The sequence below is a fragment of the Indicator indicator genome, chromosome 10, assembly GCF_027791375.1.
Source record: "Indicator indicator isolate 239-I01 chromosome 10, UM_Iind_1.1, whole genome shotgun sequence".
Taxonomy (NCBI): Eukaryota; Metazoa; Chordata; class Aves; order Piciformes; family Indicatoridae; genus Indicator; species Indicator indicator.
The window spans coordinates 16,118,987-16,139,331 of NC_072019.1; the positions used below are offsets into that span (position 1 = coordinate 16,118,987).

General features: G+C 43.3%; 1 protein-coding gene across 1 annotated transcript in view; it reads right to left on the reverse strand.

The window, feature by feature from the left end:
• DHX9 (DExH-box helicase 9) overlaps window positions 1-20,345 on the reverse strand; it is a 46,969-nt gene that overhangs the window by 20,592 nt on the left and 6,032 nt on the right. Inside the window, exons 6-25 of the mRNA XM_054384526.1 lie at window positions 18,260-18,306; window positions 16,361-16,494; window positions 15,719-15,808; window positions 15,462-15,623; window positions 15,173-15,250; window positions 14,319-14,510; window positions 13,643-13,784; window positions 12,794-12,876; window positions 11,502-11,658; window positions 10,600-10,697; window positions 9,678-9,891; window positions 9,202-9,296; window positions 8,987-9,060; window positions 8,234-8,386; window positions 6,434-6,594; window positions 5,029-5,140; window positions 4,252-4,413; window positions 3,996-4,123; window positions 2,656-2,885; window positions 123-238 (exon numbers count right to left, since the gene is read on the reverse strand). Of these exons, the coding sequence (XP_054240501.1) occupies window positions 123-238; window positions 2,656-2,885; window positions 3,996-4,123; window positions 4,252-4,413; window positions 5,029-5,140; window positions 6,434-6,594; window positions 8,234-8,386; window positions 8,987-9,060; window positions 9,202-9,296; window positions 9,678-9,891; window positions 10,600-10,697; window positions 11,502-11,658; window positions 12,794-12,876; window positions 13,643-13,784; window positions 14,319-14,510; window positions 15,173-15,250; window positions 15,462-15,623; window positions 15,719-15,808; window positions 16,361-16,494; window positions 18,260-18,306 (2,628 nt within the window). The remainder of the gene's footprint in view (window positions 1-122; window positions 239-2,655; window positions 2,886-3,995; window positions 4,124-4,251; window positions 4,414-5,028; window positions 5,141-6,433; window positions 6,595-8,233; window positions 8,387-8,986; window positions 9,061-9,201; window positions 9,297-9,677; window positions 9,892-10,599; window positions 10,698-11,501; window positions 11,659-12,793; window positions 12,877-13,642; window positions 13,785-14,318; window positions 14,511-15,172; window positions 15,251-15,461; window positions 15,624-15,718; window positions 15,809-16,360; window positions 16,495-18,259; window positions 18,307-20,345) is intronic.

A 20,345-nucleotide genomic window follows, 5' to 3' on the forward strand; every position in this document is an offset into this window, starting at 1 on the left:
TGCCCCCCACGGCTTACTCTGGGCTTCCTGCCCTATAGAGACTGATGTCTGCATTAGCAGTTGCTCCCCTGCTCCCTGTGTCCTTTCACACAGCTAGCATGAGCCTCAAGGAGGGTTCATACCAGTCATCCACCAGAATGAGCTCCCCATCTGACAGCACCTTCTTGGAGGCAAAGAGCAACAGCTGCAGTGGGCTCACCATGGTCATTGCTTTTGCAGAGATGGCTCGCGTTCGGATCTGTGGGTGGAAGAGGAACATGATTCCCAGTGAAGAATAGACCCCTGTGCCCTCCTATGGCTACTCAAACCAGAGGACTTTGGAAACAGTTAACACAAAAAATCCAGACACAGTGCTAGGAAACCCTATGTTAGGTACAGAGCTGTGAAGAAAATCTCGTGTTGCCTCCTCAGTAGTGTCCTACAGATGCCAATTCGGATGTTGCTACATATCTGCACAACCAGCCCACTTTGTCATTTTATAGACACAAGACCTTAAGTTCATGCTTGAAGTGAGCACTCGGACAACACCGAGCCAGCTGACCTGAGCCAGAGACAAGAGCAACAACTACATGGGCTATAGCCCTTCCTTTGAAAGAGGAACTCAAGAGCAGTATTTGGTATTTCAGCCTCCCACCTTTAGAGCTGCCTCTCTCCCTCCTTTCTTTCACACTGGAGTGTGATGGGCAGACTCGTTGTACTTTGTCCTCAGAGAGAAGATTTGCTCCTGCCTGGAAGTTACTACACATGTTTGAAAGACAGAAACTTCTGGCAGAAAACCCACCAGGGCAGGGAACTTGCAATTGCCAAACTGCAGGAGGAAACGGAAAACCAGCCCTGAGAGAACAACTTTATTTTAGTAGGTAAACAATGAGTAGGGAGACAGTGGAATCCAAATCCTTCTTTCATCCCAATCTACACCTCAGTGCTGTCTCAGCTACTGTTAAGCCACTGCCTTACCCACTCGTAGTTTTCCATGTGTATTTTATAGAATCCTTAAATGATTTGGGTTGGAAGAGACCTTTAAGATCACAGAGTCCAACTATGAACCCAGCACTGCCAGGTCACCAGTAAACCATGTCCCTCAGCACCACATCTATACAGACTTTAAACCTCTCCATGGATGGGGACTCCACCATTGCCCTGGGCAGCCTGTTCCAGGCCTCAACAACCCTTTTGGGGTAAAATTGTTCCTAATGTCCAACCTAAACCTCCCCTAGTGCAATGTGAGGCTGTTTCCTCTCACCCTATTGTTTTTCACTTGGGAGAAGAGACCAACCCCACCTGACTCCAACCTCCTTTCAGGGAGTTGTAGAGAGCCAGATCTTCCCTCGGCTTCCTTTTCACCGGAATAAACCATCCCAATTCTCCTAGCTTCTCCTCACAAGATTTGTGATGCAAAATTTATTAATTTTGATCAAATAAAGCATAGCTTTTTAAGTTCTAAAATCTTTTGGTGTTTCTAGAAGAGTGCACTTTAAAGGAATGGTTGAAGTAAACAAAAGCTCTGGCCCACGTGGGATCCTGCCATAAAGGGTGAAGAAGCCTCACCACAGCTCTGAACTATGCATGTGGAAATCCAGAGTATCCAACTGAGTCCTCAGCGAGTACCCAAAGGAGTCAAAACTCCATTTATTACAAATGAAGTAGTTACCAAAATAAGCTGCACGTCAGCAGGAAGGACTAAGGATATAAAATCAGCACAAGGAAACTGCAATTCTGAACTAAACAGTGTGGACAAGGCAACAAATAACCCCCCATACAGCACCCCCTCTGCTATGAGATCTTAAGAGGCTCTTCTTTCGGCAAAGGGCTGTGCTAATTCAATGTTTAGTCTCAAGAACATCTTTACAGCACTTCCCAGGCTGAAGGAACAAGGTGCACAGCTGGTTTCAACCACAGACAACACACTGCAGGACCTCGCCAGCACTGTGCTGGACTCGAGTGTTGTGTGCAGAGGCCTCTCTCCCAGCTATGTCCTACACAAAGGCACTGCCTTCGTCTCCTCCCTGAGCAAATGGCAACCTAGAGCAGCTGCCTTCTTGATGGTCAGCACTAGAGGACACGAGCACACACAAGTTTATGTGTACTCTTACGTATGCTGTGTACACAAAATTAATATGGGATGGAGGAAAAGGCCATGGGGCCTTTATGAGATGCTTAGGAAATGGGAGCTGTCCTCAGGAGCTCACAAACTACCTATTTGCCAGAAAGGGAGCACCTCACTGCTGTCTTACGTATTCCCATTTTCTCTCTGGATTCATAAGTAGCAGAAGTGATTAGGGCAAAAATTCTCTAGTGCCTAATTAGTTTGGAATTGCTCCTAAAGGAATCTCTTAAAGATGGTAATAATCTAGATCTTTCTCTATCACCTGGCCATTTTCACAGCACTCACGCTGACTTCCTATGCAAGTCAGCTTCTACTGAATCGGGTTGACTGGAAGTTACTGGAAGGCCGAGTGACACCATGACCACAAAGGTTCATTTTCTGAAAACCAAAACAAACAAAGAAAAGAAACCCACTCCAAAACCAAACGAACCCCCCCAAAACAAGCTAAATACTGCACAGTGCAGTTTTTCTCTTACAGTTTCTCTACCAAGAAGAGCCTCTCAGCCCACTTGGCAGCATGTCATCAAGAACAAATGCCAAGCCTTTACCTTCTCTCCAAACACAAAAAAGGGTGATGGATACTTGATGTCCTGGCTGCTGAAAGGGCAGTTGACAGATGACTTGTGGATGAGCGCACTGTGCCCCTCAGTGGTAAGAATTTTCCTCTTCTCCTTGTGGTAGCAGACATTGGGGTAGACCCCAAAAGCAAGCAGGGAGATTACAACATCCAGGTTATTATCTGGTCCAGTGTTGTTAAATGGCTGAGTAATCAAGCATTCTGTTGAGAGAGAACAGAAAACTGGCTCACATCCACAGGCCATGTAAGACAGGAGAGCAGAGCTGTTCAGGATCCTGGATCAATGCACTTTCTTTCTGAGTCAATCCACTGGTAGATGTGCATCTGTTCTACAAATGACCTCTGCACTGGAAGCATTTTGGATCTACATTCAGTGTTCAATGCATTCACAGAGAATAAAAAGCTGAATACTACTACTACAAAGAGGTATTTTTCTCTCCCAAGCTCTTCAACAAGAAGGAATGAGGGGTTTGCCCGGAATGTGCTGTACCACAGCGTGTTTACTGACATTTGTTTTGGAGACAGATCTTTTCAGGGAGGTCAGAATGGATGTTTTGGTGAATTTATTTGTTACAAACCTCCCCAGAGTCTCTGATAGCTTGTTTCCAGGTCATCTTGCCCAGAAATAAAGTTAAGGATAAATACAGCAATGATCCTAGCAGCATGAGGAGAAAAAAAAAAATAAAGGAATTTAAAACAACAGAGAAGAAAAAAAGGGAGGGAGAGATGAACATCTGCTGAATACAGCCAGCCATGCCATTTAACTGAGCAAGCTCCTCAGGGATGGCAGGCAAATTCAGAACCTGGTCAGCTTTAAGAATTCGTTTGTTTGTTTTTTCCTTAGAAAACTGACTATATGACACTACTGTACATCTCTCCTCCAGCACAAACCCAGAAAATCATAGGGTGCATAGCACACTATTCATATCACAAAGGCTCCCCCCTAGGGCTAATGAAAAGGAGGAGGGAAGCACAGCACATTTTGGAGACACGTCAAGTGAAGGAGAAAGAAAATCAAGGAGATAATTCTCTGAGGGCAGTTGTTAATAGATTTTTAATCCTGCAGCCCTAAGTTCAGCCTCCAAATTCTCCCTGTGTTGCAACACAGTCACCACAACTGCTCTGGTTCAGACAGCTACAAGAGAATGAGACAGCACTAAAATGCCACCTGAATACAGCTGTGAAAGCAGAGCAGCTTTATTGCAACCCCCCTGTCAGCCACTCTTCTTCTGTGCTCATCACAGGTTATCCTGTTTCTCATCTCATAATGAAACATGCAATCAATCAGTGACTGTGTCTGAGCAGAATCACCTTCAGGGAAGCCAGAACTGATAAGTATATCCTTCAGCTGGACCTTTGCTTCCCAAGTCATTCTCAGAGTAGCCATGCTGAGCCTTTTGTGTTCACAAAACCTTTTTTCTGCTTCTTCACCACCCATTCTAGAAAACAAACAGTGCGTTAGAAATCTGTGCAGGAGAAGAAGTGTGACGGTCTAGCTGTCTAGTCACAGAACTGCTCACCCTGTTACCCACAATTTCTCACTAAATTTTGAGTCGAGACACTATACCTTGCATCATCCCAGGCCTGGAAAACAGAGAGCAAAGCAACGTGATCTGAAAACCTGCTCCCAGCAAAATTCCTATGGACATAACCCAGGCGTTTGCCTTCGTTGATGAAAGGTTCAGGGAAACAGGTGGCTGCAGAGATGGTACAAATAGCATCTCCCACACTGAAAGAAACCACAAAAGGCATCAGGATCAGATTCATTCACAGTGTTGTTGCCAGCAGCTATTGCAGGCTGGTGATACTAGAGAAAACTTCTCTGCCAGACACCTGAGTAATTTGGTTCTTATCTACCAGAGTTTTTTCAGAAACACTCCTCTGGAAGTGGTAACAACCATTAGCTCCAATTCCAGTACTTTCACAACTGATGTTCACAAGCATCCATCTTCTCTCCTCTACTCCTGTCCACAGACCATCTTACAGCCATCACAATTACAAATAACAGATCTTTACTTCTGCTAAAGCAAAACATGGGGATTCACTTGTCTTCTTATCTAGGTGTCAGATTTCACATCTCCTCACCTCTAGCTGGCTGCTATACTGAAGTATTTAGCATCTCATTCTTAGTTCAGTATTCAGCCTCTCTTGGTTCCTTGCAGTTAACTCTGAACTTCCTGACTAATCCCTCTGCTCTAGAAGGTATTTGCATTCTGCTTTCACGAATATTCAGTTTTCTATCCCCAGTTATAGCATTTATTGCTTGTCTAGCTGTAGAGTGCACGTCCAGAGGCTCAGGAACTCAGAGAAACAAGACCACCACCACTGAGACTACTCAACTTACTAAAAAATACAGCCCATTATCATCATCTTGCCCAGACGAGGTTCAATGGGAAGCTTGGCTAGGATCCTTCCAAGAGGTGTCAGCTCATCATTGGAATCCAGGGCATCAAGATCTGCAAGAAGATCTCTTGTTATCAAAGATGGTTACCTAATCCTAGAAATCTTTAGATAAGAAAGCCAGAATGTTAATAACTGGGTTTGAATAGAACCTCATCTATATCGTTTACAGTACTGCCTACCTGATTTTCAAAACTGAAGATCAGAGCAGCCTTACCACAGCTAATTGCAGTGTCTCCACTGCAACTGTTAAATCACAGAGCCCTCTGCTCATCAAAAAGAGAACACCCACAGACTCTCTCTTCCACAGACTTTGCCTCCTTCCATTACCTAAGGATTTTCCCTTGAGCTCATCTTCAAATTCCACTGTCAACCACTGGAGTTAAAGATGTCATCTCTCCAGAGAAGGAGGCCCCACAACCTCTCTGGGCAGCCTGCTCCAGGACTCCAGCACCCTCACAGCAAATAAGTTTCTCCTCCTCTTCAGGGGAAATCTCCTGGGTTCCAGTTTGTGGTCCCTTGTCCTGTTGCTGGACACCACTGAAGAGTCTGGCCCCATCCTTTTTTCCCCCACTCTTTAGTTATTGATCAGCATTGATCAGATCTCCTCTCAGTCTTCTCCAGGCTAAATAGCCAGAAAATTGACGCACACACAGAAACATCTTCTTTGTGTTAAAGCTATTTGCCTTTTCACCTGGCTTGGCATTTCTTGTCTGCAGTGTAAGAAAAGCACTAACAAGCCTTAGACCAGGAAGTGATTAAATCTGAATACATAACTTCTAGCTATCTTCTTCACTCTGATCTCCCTCCTGTACACAAGCAGTGCAAGCTCCTCACACCATTTTTTCATGAAGTCAACAATCAAACAGATATTTCAGTTCTCAAAAATTTTAAGCAGCGCTTATTTAGTGATTTGAGATCACTACTTGATTGAGGTCAGGGAATCATACAAAGCTATAATTAGACAATAAATCACTGACTTTTCTTTTTCAGTACCTTTCCAGTCCAGTGCCTAAGGCAAAATTACTGTGACTGTGTCATACAGAGCAGTACCACAGCTGGAAAACAGGAAACTGGAAGCCAGCGTAACTAGAATAACGAAACAAGCCTTAAGTTTAAAGGTTCAAGTTTCTTAAAGGAATGACCTTGCACTTGGGAATTAAGTATTTCTTCAGCTGCAGAAGACACTGTCGCCCACATGATGCATCCAGGAAACACCTTGCTGATCCAAAGAGCAAGTTACTACACAAAGAATCTCACCGGAGATGGTAAAACCCTTTTTATTATACATCGGAAACCACTTGGAGCCAGCCTCATCAACACACAGACTTGTGGACAAACATCAATACCTCTTAGCGTGCGTTCTGCTTCGATCACTGCGTCCAAAGGTGGTGGTTCTATTGCTTTGGCCAAAAACTGGCCGATTCCTCCCAGCCGCAGCAATTTGATGCTCAAAGCAATTTCATGAAGCGGCGTTCGAAACATTTCCGGTGTCATGTGAGTTTGAAGTCTGGAATGAGAAGGGAATCAAAAAGCTCACATTTTTCTGAACACAGGTTTTGGCTACCATCACAGGTCATTCCACTGGCATCATCTCCCTCCCCCCAAAGGAAATACCACCTCCCAGACAACTCATCAGCTATCACTATGATCCGGTAACCATCTTCTGCCAGCATTTATCTCCCATGCTTCTCAATTCCTATCTCAGGGTAAATTTACAATGGAAATACAGATGGCAGAGCCCTCCCGTTACCGCCACCTGGTGCGGATTCTAGCATAAGCTGACCACATAGAGAGTCTGCGTGGCTGAAGACCCTGATTCTCAGCATGGCTGTGTTCAGCCCCATACTTGCCCCCTTGCAATCATCTCCTGCTTTGCTAAAGAAGGTCTTCCATTTCTGAGAGAACCTGCTTTCAACGTGCTTTACATACAAGCACTTCTCTACTTGTCCTTATATCAACCTCCAGACTACCCAACTCCTTGTGCACATTCCTGCTTTGATCACTAAGAAGAGTAAGTATTTTTGCTGGAAGCTTTCCAAAGATGGTTTTCTGGTAGCAAAAAGACCTGATAGAAACAGAGGGGGCTCTTAAATCTTCAACACAGTATCACTGGTGACCCTGCTGTCTGAAACATGGAACTCCTAGGAATAACCGCACTGAGCAACAGACAGCAAGAAGATGTTTCAAACCACCTTGAACAGGAATCCACATTCAGCTGACACCTGATTTAGATGGTATCTCTAAAAAGATTATGTACACAAGGCCACAAACTCTTTCTTTCCCAGGCATCTTGGGGTTTGTATCTTGGTTTTGTTCTTTAAAGGAAGGTAACCTTAAAGTCATTGAGTTCCATGATTACTTCAGTAGCCTCAAATCAATTCAGTGTCAAAAATTCTTAAATGAAAACCATTCCACTGCACTAGACAGTTGCTCTAAATACATTTGAGCAATTTAAGGAAAGTTTTTGACCAAGAGATGCTTTCAGAGGTTACAAAAAGTTGAACATCAAAACACTGCTATGTTCTAGGCAAGCTGAGAAAGGGGCACTGACATTTCCATGAGAGATCAAACACTGAATGTAGCAGCTGTGTAGACTTCTACAACCAGCAAAATTATTTCCGTGGCTCTACAGACTGAGCAAATGCTTGGCAGACAGAAGAGGTCAAACCTTGCAGCAGCAGGGAAGGTGCTAGAGCAGCATGAAGGGGGCTTCCTGGCCACAACATGGGGATAGAAGGAAAAATAACACTCGTCTTCCCTGCTTTTTACCACTTTCATGATAAAATTGCCTGTTATGTGAGGATGCTAGGTGCCCACAAAGGCTGAAAGCATACTACAGCCTTTTCCTCATTACAAAGCTCTTTTCTGCCTTGCCTCATTTCCTAAGCAGCATTATTTTTCTCCTGAGAGATTCTGCAGGTTGCAGGGAAAGCCTTCATAATAAAATCATCTCCCTCATACTATGGATGAAAGCATAGAAACATTGGTACATTTCTTTAGAGCAAAAGAACCATCCATCATGTACTGACTTTATGCCTCTCCTCTCTGTTCCTCCTGAAACCATTTGCCCAGTCGGATTGGAAGTAGCACACAACAGTTCTGCGAGAAATCCCAGGTTATTTTCTTTCTAAAGAGCACAGCCTCACCTTTCAAAGCGAGCTCTGCTGCATAAATAGAAACAAAAACCAGCACGCACACGTCCAGCTCTTCCTTTCCGCTGCTCCAAGTTAGTTTTGGATGCCCAGACTGTGGCATAGTTTGTCATGTTGTTATGAGCAGTGAACAGCTTCACTTTCTGTCTGTTACAGGAAAAAAAGCCCACAATACTGAAGATCAGATGTTCTAAAACACTTAAGATCACATTTCTTCATCTTAAGTCCTGCCACATCTGTTCTTATTTCATTCCTTGCAGCCACATTGCTTTTAAGATGCAAGCCTTAAGCTATGCACGGAGTGAAGTTTTCATAACTGACTCAAAAGGTTGAAATTCTCACACAATTAATGAGGACCCTATGAGTAACCTGCTCAGAGGGCACGCACAGTGAGACAGGATCTGCAACAGCCTACAAAAGCCTTCCTCTTTTCTATCAGTCTGCACTGAATGCTTGGGATTCCTTTGGCAGACCATGTATTTCAAACAGGCATGGAGACCCAGTGACACCTCACATCAATAGTGCCAGCATGAACGTGGCTGACCAAAGCCAGCCCACTGAAATGCCAGTGGGGTTTGTAACTGTGCTGGATGGCTAAAGACAATGCTAATTTGTCCTTAGTGAGTTAGAGTCCTCAAATTCAGTTCTGTGGCTACAGGAACACAAGCTGTTCTGTGTGCTCAGAAAACTGTTTTTGCATTCCAAAGAATAGGATTTACAAGACAAACAGCTGCCTCATGAACTCACTTGCAGGAGTCTATAACATAGACCACATCGTTGATGGTAATGCTAGTCTCAGCAATGCTGGTAGATAAAATAACCTATAAAAGACAGGAAATGCATATTGAAATATATTTAGTCTGAAAAAGCAAAGGATGGACTGCAAAATAGCCAGCAAGGCATTCCACAACAGCAGAAGAGAACAAAGCATGCCACCCTCCACACAGAAAAGGCTCTCGTACTTTTGTCACTCCAGGAGGCACAGGATCAAACACTCGACGCTGCTCCTCCAGAGGAATTTGCGAATGCAGAGGTAAAATTCTGTACTGCTGGCTTCCTACAACATGAATACAAAAAGGTCAGTTTCTTCTTTGTACAACATAATAATTTCTATCCCTTCATTCTAGGGATAAATTAATCCAGCTCCCTAAACCACTCATCTAACTCTCATCTTTGCACAGTCAGTTGCTGCCTTTGGAAAAGACAGAGAATGCTTTGGGCTGGAAGGGAACTTAAGCATCATCTAGTTCAAATCCCCCTGGCTTTCAACACTTTCAGGCTTGGAGCCTTCACTACTTCTCCAGGCAACCTGTTCCAGTGCCTCACCACCCTCATGGGGACATATTTCTTCCTTATGTCTAATCTAAACCTAGTTTCTTCTAGTCTGAAGCCATTACCCCTCATTCTATGAAAGAGAACAGAACACAGTTGCTTGTACCAAAGCGTGGATTCATTTCTAGATGCTTCTGCATTGTGTATATTAAGTTCCAGCCAGGCAAGAAAACAAGTACAGCTCCTGGGACATTCAGGGTCTTGATATAAATTAGCAGCGCCTCAATCAGTTCAAAAGAAGTTTCTCTCTCACTCAGCTGAGCCATGGAGTGCTTTGTTTCTGGGCCATATTCATCACTGCAAATGAGGTTGCAATTGGCCTACAAACACACAAACAGCATTAAAAGAAGTCATAAAAATTATTTCCCTCAAACTGTGAAGACTGTCTGGCCAGACAAATAGTTAAATGATAGATGAGTAGTCGATAGAGAAGATGAGGCACAGCTCACAGAATGACTCACAATAAGCAGCTCAAGTCCTGCCTCCCCAGCTTTCCAATATCAGAATGGAATTCTAATTCCATTGCACTGAGTTCTAACTCAATGCAAATTGTCAGCAGGAAGCTATCGAACTATTTCTGTTCAGATGAATGGGGAACGTCATAAGGAGAAGAAGAAAATGCTCCTCTCATGAAAAACTGGTAATTTAAAAAAATTTCAAGTAACCGACCTCAACAGTAGTTTCAGATCTACAAATTAAAGCTATTATGATGAAAGCCATAGTTTCTTGACAGTGGATGTAAGCACTACCAATATGAGATGCAAGAGAACAGAGAGAATCTAAATTGTCAACCTGAAAACACATCCAAGCTAATTTGTCTATTTCTTCTTCCCAGGTCATCTTTTCACTTTTAAAAGCATTGTAGTTCTATCATTAAAGAGAAATAGGCTGACAAAACATGAGAATTTTAGCCTCAAAGTGCAGTTTACAAAGGCAATGAAAAACTTCAATTTCTGAAGTTAAGAGCTTGAGCTACAAGCCCTAACTGGCACTTGTTTAATTCTACATGTTAAAAAAGTCAAACATACATCATCATCTTCATTTTCTTCATCTTTATCTTTCTTCTTCTTTTCTTTTGGTGGAGGAACAAACTTAGTCATTTGAATGCAATCTTCCAGAAAATAAGCTGCAAGGGCAAACAACAGTATCAGGTCTGACCACTGGTTGGTTTGTTTTCAATACTGGCTCATTTAAAGCTATTTCCACTATTCCTACTCTGAAACACCACAGCATGACAATTACCATCTCATTCCCCAATAGAATCTACTCCAAGTGGCAGTGTTTGAGGGTGTTCGGGTTTTGTGTTGGAGGGTTTGAACATTCATAGGTTCATACAATTGTTTGGATTGGAATAGGACCTTATAAGGTCATCGTTCCAACCCTGTTGCCATGGGCAGAGACAGCTCCCCCTACACCAGGTTGCTCAAGGCCCCATCCAAACTGTTGCTGAACACCTCCAGGGAAGGGGCATTCACAACCTTCCTGGGCAATCTATTGTTCCAGTCTATATCTGCCCTCCTCAAGCTTCAATCCATTCCTTCTCATCCTATCACTTACAAGCACTTGTAAAAAGTCCCTCCCCAGCTTTCTTGTAGGCCCCTTCAGATACGGGAAGGGTGCTCTAACATCTCCTTGGAGCCTTCTCTTCTCCAGGGTGAACAGCCCCAACTCTCTCAGCCTGTCCCCATAGGGGGAGGGTGCTCCAGCCCCCTGATCATCTTGGTGGCCCTCGTAGGGGTTCACATTGTTTATTTTGTTTCTAAAGCAAAGGGTGCTCTGTAAAGACTCAGTGTTACTGACTTCTCTGCACAGGCTAAAGCACACTGTAAGACATGACAGCCCAAAGAAAGTGTCTTGCCTTACCTATAATCTTAAAGCATATGGCTGATAAAAACTAAAGCAGTTTTTGGAAGTTCAACCAATTATTTACCTTGGACAGGAAAGGTTCTACCAAAGACCTCAATGATAGGACAGTTGAAGAAGTATTCACAAAACATACTAGTGTCGATGGTGGCAGACATGAGGATAACCCTGATGTCAGGATATGCCTGGACTACATCTCTCAGCACCACCAAGAGAAAATCAGTCTGCACAGAAAGAGAAGAACAGCAGCATTCATTTCTTACACATAAGAAGCAACATCTTCCCGTGAGAGCAGAATTACACAGCCATATATTTAGCTCGGCAAGAGATGTAACAATTATCACACCAACATTCTATAACTAGAAACAGCTGTAGGGCTTTATTTTGCAAGTACTGCAATTCTTGGGATAGGTGAGATTTAGGATTTTCAGTGTCAAGAAGAGTTGTTCTTTTACCAGAATGAAACAAGCTAAAGAAAAGCAAAATAGTTTGATTCTTTCCTAACAATGCATTGCAACCTAAAGTCTTCTTAAACTTGGTTCATGTATGAAGTAGCCAGAGTTCATAAAACAAATACATGCAGGTGCATGTGAAGCTTTATAGTTCTGTTTAAAGACATTAGTTTAGTTCTGCCATTGAGTTAGGCAGGCCCTTAGTTCAACAGATTACATTCCAAGTGCATTTCAAAGTTGGGAACTTTTATTTCACATTTTTAATACAAACTGAAGAGATTAAGAGATCAGAAAAATCTGCATATTCTGACAAAACAAGCTTAAAGAGCATGTCAAAATTGAGCAGCCTATCTCATTGTTGGTGTGGCAAATCTGCCACAGAATAATCAAGGGGACAGAAAATGTTTCCCATTTCTTAAGTTATATACAATTTCCCCCAATTGTATTCTCAACTACTTGCACTGGTTTTGGTGTCAAAACCAAATTTCAACGTGTCACTATCGAGACAGCAGCTCCTGTGAACACCAGTGCCGTCCCCTCACAGTAATACAGAGCTGCCAGTAGGAAAAGCACTCCAAAATGAAGGTGACATTCAGCACGCTACCACATTTGGATAGGTGCTTGTACCACGGTGTTCTATTCCCCAGAGGGCAGCAGGAAATTGAAAGAGATCCTTACAGGATAAAAGCGATAGGGCAGCAAGGAAGCACAAGCCCTTGCTCTTTTAGTCAGGTAAGGAGAAGAGAAGAATTGCTAAAAATCTTCCCAAAGGTGGCAAACACCTACATATGGTACTTAGAAAAATGCATTGTCCTTTCATGTGTTTATTATTACACCAGAACACAAGCAGTGTTCAACAGAACAGAAGCACCCAGAGAAGCAGGATCATAATCAGCAGTTAACTCACATTGAGGTCTCTCTCGTGGATCTCATCAACAATAACATGACTAATGCCACGGATCCCAGCCTCCACTTTTCTCAGAAGAACACCTTAAACAGAGCAGTTAAATGTTGCTGTAAGTAATAGCTCTACCCTCTCCATCCCTGCCATTTCATCAAGAACATCAAGATTTAAAAATCAAGGAGTGTGCAGGCTGCCCAGCACCTTTTACAGCACCATCTCTGTCAGGCTTCCATTTTTACAAACAATGGTGAAGGCATGAAGTACTTCTGCTAGAACGACTCTTCTCCTTTCAGTGATGCTTCCCTTCTGTCTTTTAAGGACAATCAACATACGGCAGTTTTATCTCATCAGGAGATGATTTTTGTGTGGTATTAGATGGGTATTATCACACTTCTGAACTACAAACTTAATCTCTCATTGCACAATACTGTGTCAGCAAACTTCTACCCAAAACATCCTTTTTAATCTCTTATGCAAGCTTTCTAAAAAAATTAATCTAACCACTAACAGAATCTCAGCATAGTGGGGGTTAGAAGGGACCTCTGAAGATCAGTCAGTCCAACCCCCTGCTAAACCACAGCAGGTTGCCCAAGATCACAGCATCCAGGTGAGTTTCAAATCTCTTCAGAGAACGAGATTCCACAATATCTCTGGGCAGCCTGCACCCTCACAAACCCTAGTTTGTGCCTGTTTCCCCTTGTCCTGTCACTGGGAACCACTAAAAAGTGTCTGGCCCCATCCTCTTGCCCCCCACCCTTCAGCTATTGATGAGATTGATCAGATCCCCTCTGTCTTCTAACTCCAAAGGATTCAGAGCCATGAGCAAACAGAGCCAAATCAAGCCATACAGACCTACAGTGCAGAAGAGCATGCTGCCATGGGGCCGAGGCAGCACCGACTCGAATCGCACGCTGTAGCCACAGCTCTGCCCAGGCTCTTCTCCTCTCTCGTATGCAACACGCTCCGCTACGGACACAGCACTGATCCTGCGGGGCTGTGGGAGGAAAGAGGTTTCTGCACCTTAATGATCAGGGTTTATCAAACCCAAGAAAGTAAATTATAAATGCTCTAAGGGTCCTGTCCTTGGATTTCTTTACAGAGTAGTCATTAAACTGCCATCTGTAACAGTAAGGTTTTTCTTCTGAAATGGTTCATTCTGCATATAAAATCAGAGGAGGGATGGATATAAGGAACTATGGGAACTAGCAGCTGGCCTTTGCCAGATGGTTTATCCTCAGACTGCAAAGAAATTTTCACCAGGGAAGCTACAAGCCAAATTATCCCAACTGTAAATAGATGAGAGGAAAACATTCCAAATGAAAATATACATGATCAGAGATCACAGGATGGTTTGGGTTAGAATGAACCTTTTAAAGGTCCCCTAGTGCAAAACCCCTGCAGTCAGCAGGGAATGACACTGAGCCTTCTTCTATATGTAGTGCTGCACAGATGCTCTCATGACTGACATCCTGCAATGATTTCTCAATGCATCCTGATAGGTGTTTGATGTTTGTAACAGACTCCTCACCTGTGTCACCACTATGTTGCACTCTGCAGCTCTGTTGGTTTTGATGTACTCATCTAGGATGTACTGGGGCACTTGTGTGGTTTTGCCACAACCGGTGGCACCACGAATGACGACAACAGAATTGTTCTGGACCGCATGCAGAATTTCATTTTCAAAATTCTTCACAGGTAAGGTGTCTCTCTCTTCCTGGATCTGGAAAAAAAATTCCAGCACATTTCCAAACAGCTTCAACCTATCGTGCTCCACACTGATGTTTTGTCTCACTCATCAATACAGGTAAATATGTTTAACAACAAATCAGAATTGGTTTTGTTTTCGTTTCTATAGAATCATTATGGTTGGAAAAGACCTTTATGATCACCAGTCCAGCCACTAATCTAATGCTGCCAAATCCACCACCACTAACCCATATCCTGCAGCACCACATCTACACATTTCCTGAATGCTTCCAGGGATGTCCACTTCTCTGGACAGCCTGTTCTAGGGCTCAATTACTCTCACAATGAAGAAATTGTTCTTCATGTCCAACCTCAACATCTCTTGGCACAACTTGAGGCTGTTTTTCTCTTGCCCTATCACTTTTCCATGGGAGAAGAGACCAACCCCCAATTGGCTCCAGCCTCCTTTCAGGGAGTTGCAGAGAACCAGAAGGTCTCTTCTCAGCCTCCTTTTCTCCAGGCTAAACAACCTCAGCTCCCTCAGTCTTACCAGTGCCACATCCATCCCAGTGTAACATCCAGCACTTCTGAAAACATGCTAACACTGAAATCCAGTCTGACACACTTTGTGCTTAGTTAACTTCAGCCTCTTCTGGGAAATAAGCAGCAGCGTACCCTGCCACAGGAAACACTTACTCTTTGCAGCTCTTCCTCATGCTCCAAACGGTACATGAAAACACTTTTCAAATCCATGCTGATTTGCTCTGGAGCGAGCTGCAAAGACAAGACATTGTTCAGAGGCTTTTTGACTCCTCTGCTTCTCTGTATCTTAACTTCAATATAAAAATCAGGCATGCAGAATCCCAGCATGGTGGAGGTTCCTTTGGACCATGTAGTATTTTAAATCCCAGGGGGAAAAAAGCATTTACAAGTTCTGGTAGCATGGGAAAAACAAACAACAAATTGATTTTTAAAGTTATCTTACATTTGCCAGAGGACCCTCATCGATATTGCAGCCAGTCCAAGGGTTCCAGTTGGAATGAGGTGGTGACCATGGAACAGCTTCCATATAACTCTGTCTCTGTGATGGTTCAAAATGCGCCAACTTTCCAACGTTAATAGAAACTGGATTACTGGGATCTTCAGGCTACAAATCCAAAAGCAAGATGGGCAAAGAAAGATAAATACACTAAACAAGCAGACCCGAAGTTAGATCCTGCAGTACCTGAACCACACACTCACCAAAGGCACAGTCTCCAGAGACAGCTCCCGTATGGTTTTTTGCAGCTGACTTTCTAAATCAGGGGACAGCAACACATCATAGGGTTCCATCTGTTAAACGTTTAAAAACTACACGTTGATATACACAAAAAGACAAACAGAAGTCACAACTGCAGGCTACTACAGAGAACATACTGAACTGTCATATAATTCCTTTAAAAGAAGGCCAAATAGGACCATCTGTTCATAATTCATTCTTGAAACATTTTTGCCACTTCTCATCCAAAAGGAATCTGTAGAATATTTTAAACCTCTGAGTTTAATTTCAGAGGAAAACATTCCAAAATTTGTAACTGAAAAGAAAAAAAACACGTGCCAGAGAATGACACCAAATAGCCAAGAACTGTACAAGGCATAAAGAGAATTAAGCTTCTAGAAAATGTACACTGCAAAAAGTAGTTGGAACCCATCCTATTTCAGAGACTGTACAACTAGTTTACTGCTCCATTCACACATACACAAAGTTGTATTTCCAAAGAATCAAAATCACAATTAACTTGAAATCTGCTACATATGGAGAGCAAACTCTAACTCATCTTGACAAGGGAGTACTTGTCTTGTTAAAATGAAAGCAACCATTTCTGACCTTTCTACCAAACTCACCGATTCTCCTTTTTTCTTTGTCTGTCCAGAATACGGTTCTATGACACCAAGATGGTAGAGTTGTCTAACCAAGGAAAGGGCACAGGCCTGGGCTGCCAGCTTCTTGTTTGATCCATGCTCACGACCAAAAATTCCTGCAGCACACAAAGTTTAGAGCTGTAGCAGCTGATGAGTCAAAAAGCTTCCACGCAAGGTACTGAACTGAAATGGGCTTCCTGATTGTTCACACTGGCCAGGTTCCATACGGAGAGTCTCAAATCTCAATAAATCCTTTGACACTGTTTGCCAGAGCATCCTTCTGGAGAAACTGGCTGCATGTGGCTTGGATGAGTGGACACTTTGCTGCACAAAAAAGAAATGTCTGGATGGCCTGGGCCAAAGAGTGGTGGGGAATGGACTTAACTCCAGTAGGCAGCCAGTCACAAGTGGTGTTCCCCAGTGCTCAGTGCTGGAGCCAATTCTCTTTTATAGTCCTATCAATGATCTGGATGAGGGAATCGAGTGCACCCTCAGTAAGCCTGCAGATAACACTAAGTTGGGTGGGAGTGTTGATCTGTTGAAAGGATAGGAAGGCTCTGCAGAGAGACCAAGACAGACTGGATTGATGGGCCAAGTTCAACGGGATGAGGTTCAACAACACCAAGTGCCCACTCCTGCAACAACCCCAAGCAACACCAGGCTTGGTGCAGAGTGGCTGGAAAGTTACCCAGCAGAAAAGGACCTGGGGGTGCTGGTTGACAGACAGCTGAACATGAGCCAGCAGTGTTCTCAGCACCTTCAGCAGTGGTGTGGCCAGCAATGGTGTGGCCAGCAAGACCAGGCAAGTGCTTGTCCCTCTGCACTGGTGAGGCCACACTTGAGTACTGGGTTCAGTTTTGGGCCCCTCACTCCAAGGACGTTGAGGTGCTGCAGCACGTCCAGAGAAGAGCAATGAAACTGGTGAAAGGTCTGGAAAACAGGTGAAGTCTGGAGGGTCTGGAGAAACTGGTGAAAGGTCTGGAGAATAGGTGAGGAACAGATGAGTTTAGAGAAGAAGAGCCTGAGGGGAGACCTCATTGCTCTCTAAAACTCCTTGAAAGGAGGTTGGAGTGAGGTGGGGATTGGTCTCTTCTCCCTAGTATCAGACAATAGAACAAGAGAAAACGGCCTGAAATTGTGCCAGGGGAGGTTCAGGTCGCATATTAGGAAAAATTTCTTCACTGAGAGAGTTGCCAGGCATTGAAACAGGCTGCCTAGGGAAGTGGTGGAGTCACCATCCCTAGAGATGTTCAAGAAACGTATGGACATGGCACTTAAGGACATTGTTTAATGGCCATGGTGGTGTTAGGTCAATGGTTGGACTCCATGACTTTAGAGGTCTTTTCCAAATGAAACAGTTCTATGAGCCTATGAAATTCAGAGATCTAGCAGAAAATCCAACCAGCTCCCTTCAGTAGCTGACTCACACTCACTGTGTAATGTTACTGACTTCCCAGGGAACCCCTGTGAAGTTTTTTCTTCATTCAGTGTCTAAGGAACAAATATTATCCCAAACCACCCAGCAACATCACACATATTTCACAGCAAGCTCTATATAAATAGGTATGGTATGAACAACATGCTTATTACCTCAGAACTATCAGACACTTGCCTTCTCAAACATGTGAAGACCAAGTAATTAGGACAACCAAGACCCACTGTATCTCACAAGCATTTCTTTGTGCCAAGAAAAAAGGTCAGTGGAAGCACATAACGGACAAGCAGTAGAATGTAATGAGCACAGCACACAATTCACATTAGGAAACAAACATGAACCTTTATTCTGGAACTGACTCCAACACCTAACTACAAAAGTCTGTACCCACAAGCTGTACCAATACTCACCTCCTACTAAGATAAAAAACAACTAGGAACACTTACTTCTGCCCAGCTGCTTCACATAGATGTTCATTTCTGCAATAAAGCTCCTGTAAGAGATAGAAAGAACACAAAGGTACAACTATCAAGAGCTGACATGGGGAAAATACCCACTCTTCACAATTTTTCTAGGCAAAGATTACTGTGTCCTCAGTCAGAAACTCTCAACTCATCAACCACCAAGTAAAACATTACTGGTTTTAGTCCCCTTAACTATAAGTTAGTAGGTAACAGACTTGCCATCAATAGATCTGGTTAAGTAGAGTCCTGCAAAAGTCACTCTTCAGCACTGAAATTTAAAGCCACTTTTATACTCCAAACTAAGGCCACAGTTGTAAAGCAAACACTAAGTTAAAGTAACATTCACATGCACCCCTCTGCACCATCAACTATCCCAAGTTATGCTAAGGTAACCCACTGGTAGCCTAGGTTTATTAACTCAGATGCAACATACAGCTACCCTGGCCTTTGCCACACATTTGGCCAGCTCAGAGCACAGACCAAGCTAAACCAGGTTATTTTGTCAAAGACTATTGAATGTATCTGCACAGAAGGAGCCAGAATACTTGAATTTTCATGCAGCCCTCACTGCCATTCTCTGGGAAGAGCATATAACCCAAAGCAACTCTGTGCAGCAAATGCAATAGTTTGCCCAGGAGGCACATAACCAGTTGATTTAAAGGTCAACTGCTCTTGTAATTTGGATTTAAAACAATGGGAAAGCCATACGTCAGCAGAAGAACATGGATCTTGGTTTCCATTATTCTAAGAATCACAAAATATGTATTTGCAGATTAAAAATCAAAGCTGAATTCTTATAAGCCAGCATTTAAACTGGCAAATGTAACTCAGGATGTGTGACTGGGCCTTTTTTGGACTGAGATCCTCTCTGAACTATGCTTTGGCATCAGCACAGCTGCAGGCAAAGCCTTGCATCTGTGTCCTTCATTTCTTGCTGTAAGCAAATAAACAAACAAAGGTTAAGTGAGGGATTTAAATTTCAAGTTAGAACTCCTTCCTGTACTAGCAGTGAACTGACCTTCAGGCACAGTGGCTTCATGGGTCAAAGGCCACTGGCTTTCAGGGACACAACAGCCAACTAAGGCACCGATGACAGTATGTTTCTCAGCCAGGCCTACAGTCAGCATTCAATCTCATTCTCCTCCACCTAAGGGGAGAACAGCAACACCAGAAATCAGTTGGCAGCAGAATCCCATGTGATTGCTTAGCACAGCCTCAGCAGCCCATGTGTGAACGTGCACAGATCTTTGGTGTCGCTCGCTGCTGCCATCTTCAGCGGGAACACAAGGAGGCAGAGGCATCCCATGCTACTGATGGAACCCCAAAAGAGCAAAGCCACGTCCCGTCCCCTAGTATCTAGTTCATACTTGTATAGCAGGAGAGTCAGGCTTGTATTTACACTCTCCTGTCTTTAACTAAAACAAAGTTTCTAAATTCAAATTCTCTAGTTATTACTGAATTCTTATATCAAGTGCTATGGTTAATTGAAAACAAAAAAGCATTTCTCCTTTAAAAACCTCTCAGAGCAAGGCTGACATTTGCTATAAAGACGATTACTTTTAAAAAATAATCAGACTGGTAAGATACATGCAACTGGTATTTCTTTAAAAACCCCAACAAACCACATTACTGTCCTCAAAACTTCAAAATCATCTGAAATGATGCGTCTCCTGTTACACCAAAAGCATTAAATCCAATAGTTTGTCCTCCCTCAACGAGCACCAGAACACACATGGATTGTTTCATGCCTATCTGATCATTTGCAGAAGACTGTTAGTTCCCCCTTCTGCTACTCCATCCAGGGCACTTCACGCAAGCTTTCCTGGATGGTGTAAAACTGAATGCTCTCTGGAAGAACAGCAAGTGGGCTGAGAAACATACTGTCATCAGTGGCCATCTCATTCTGTCCAAGCTGATACGGGTTTCAATATAGGGGGCTTAATGCTTTACCTGAAGAAGGCCTAGCAAAATGAGCTGCACAAATCATCCTGAGAGTTGCAGAAAAAAAGAAGCCCTCAAGAACTATAAATTCCTACTACTGGACAAACAAATTTATGTTCCTCATTTA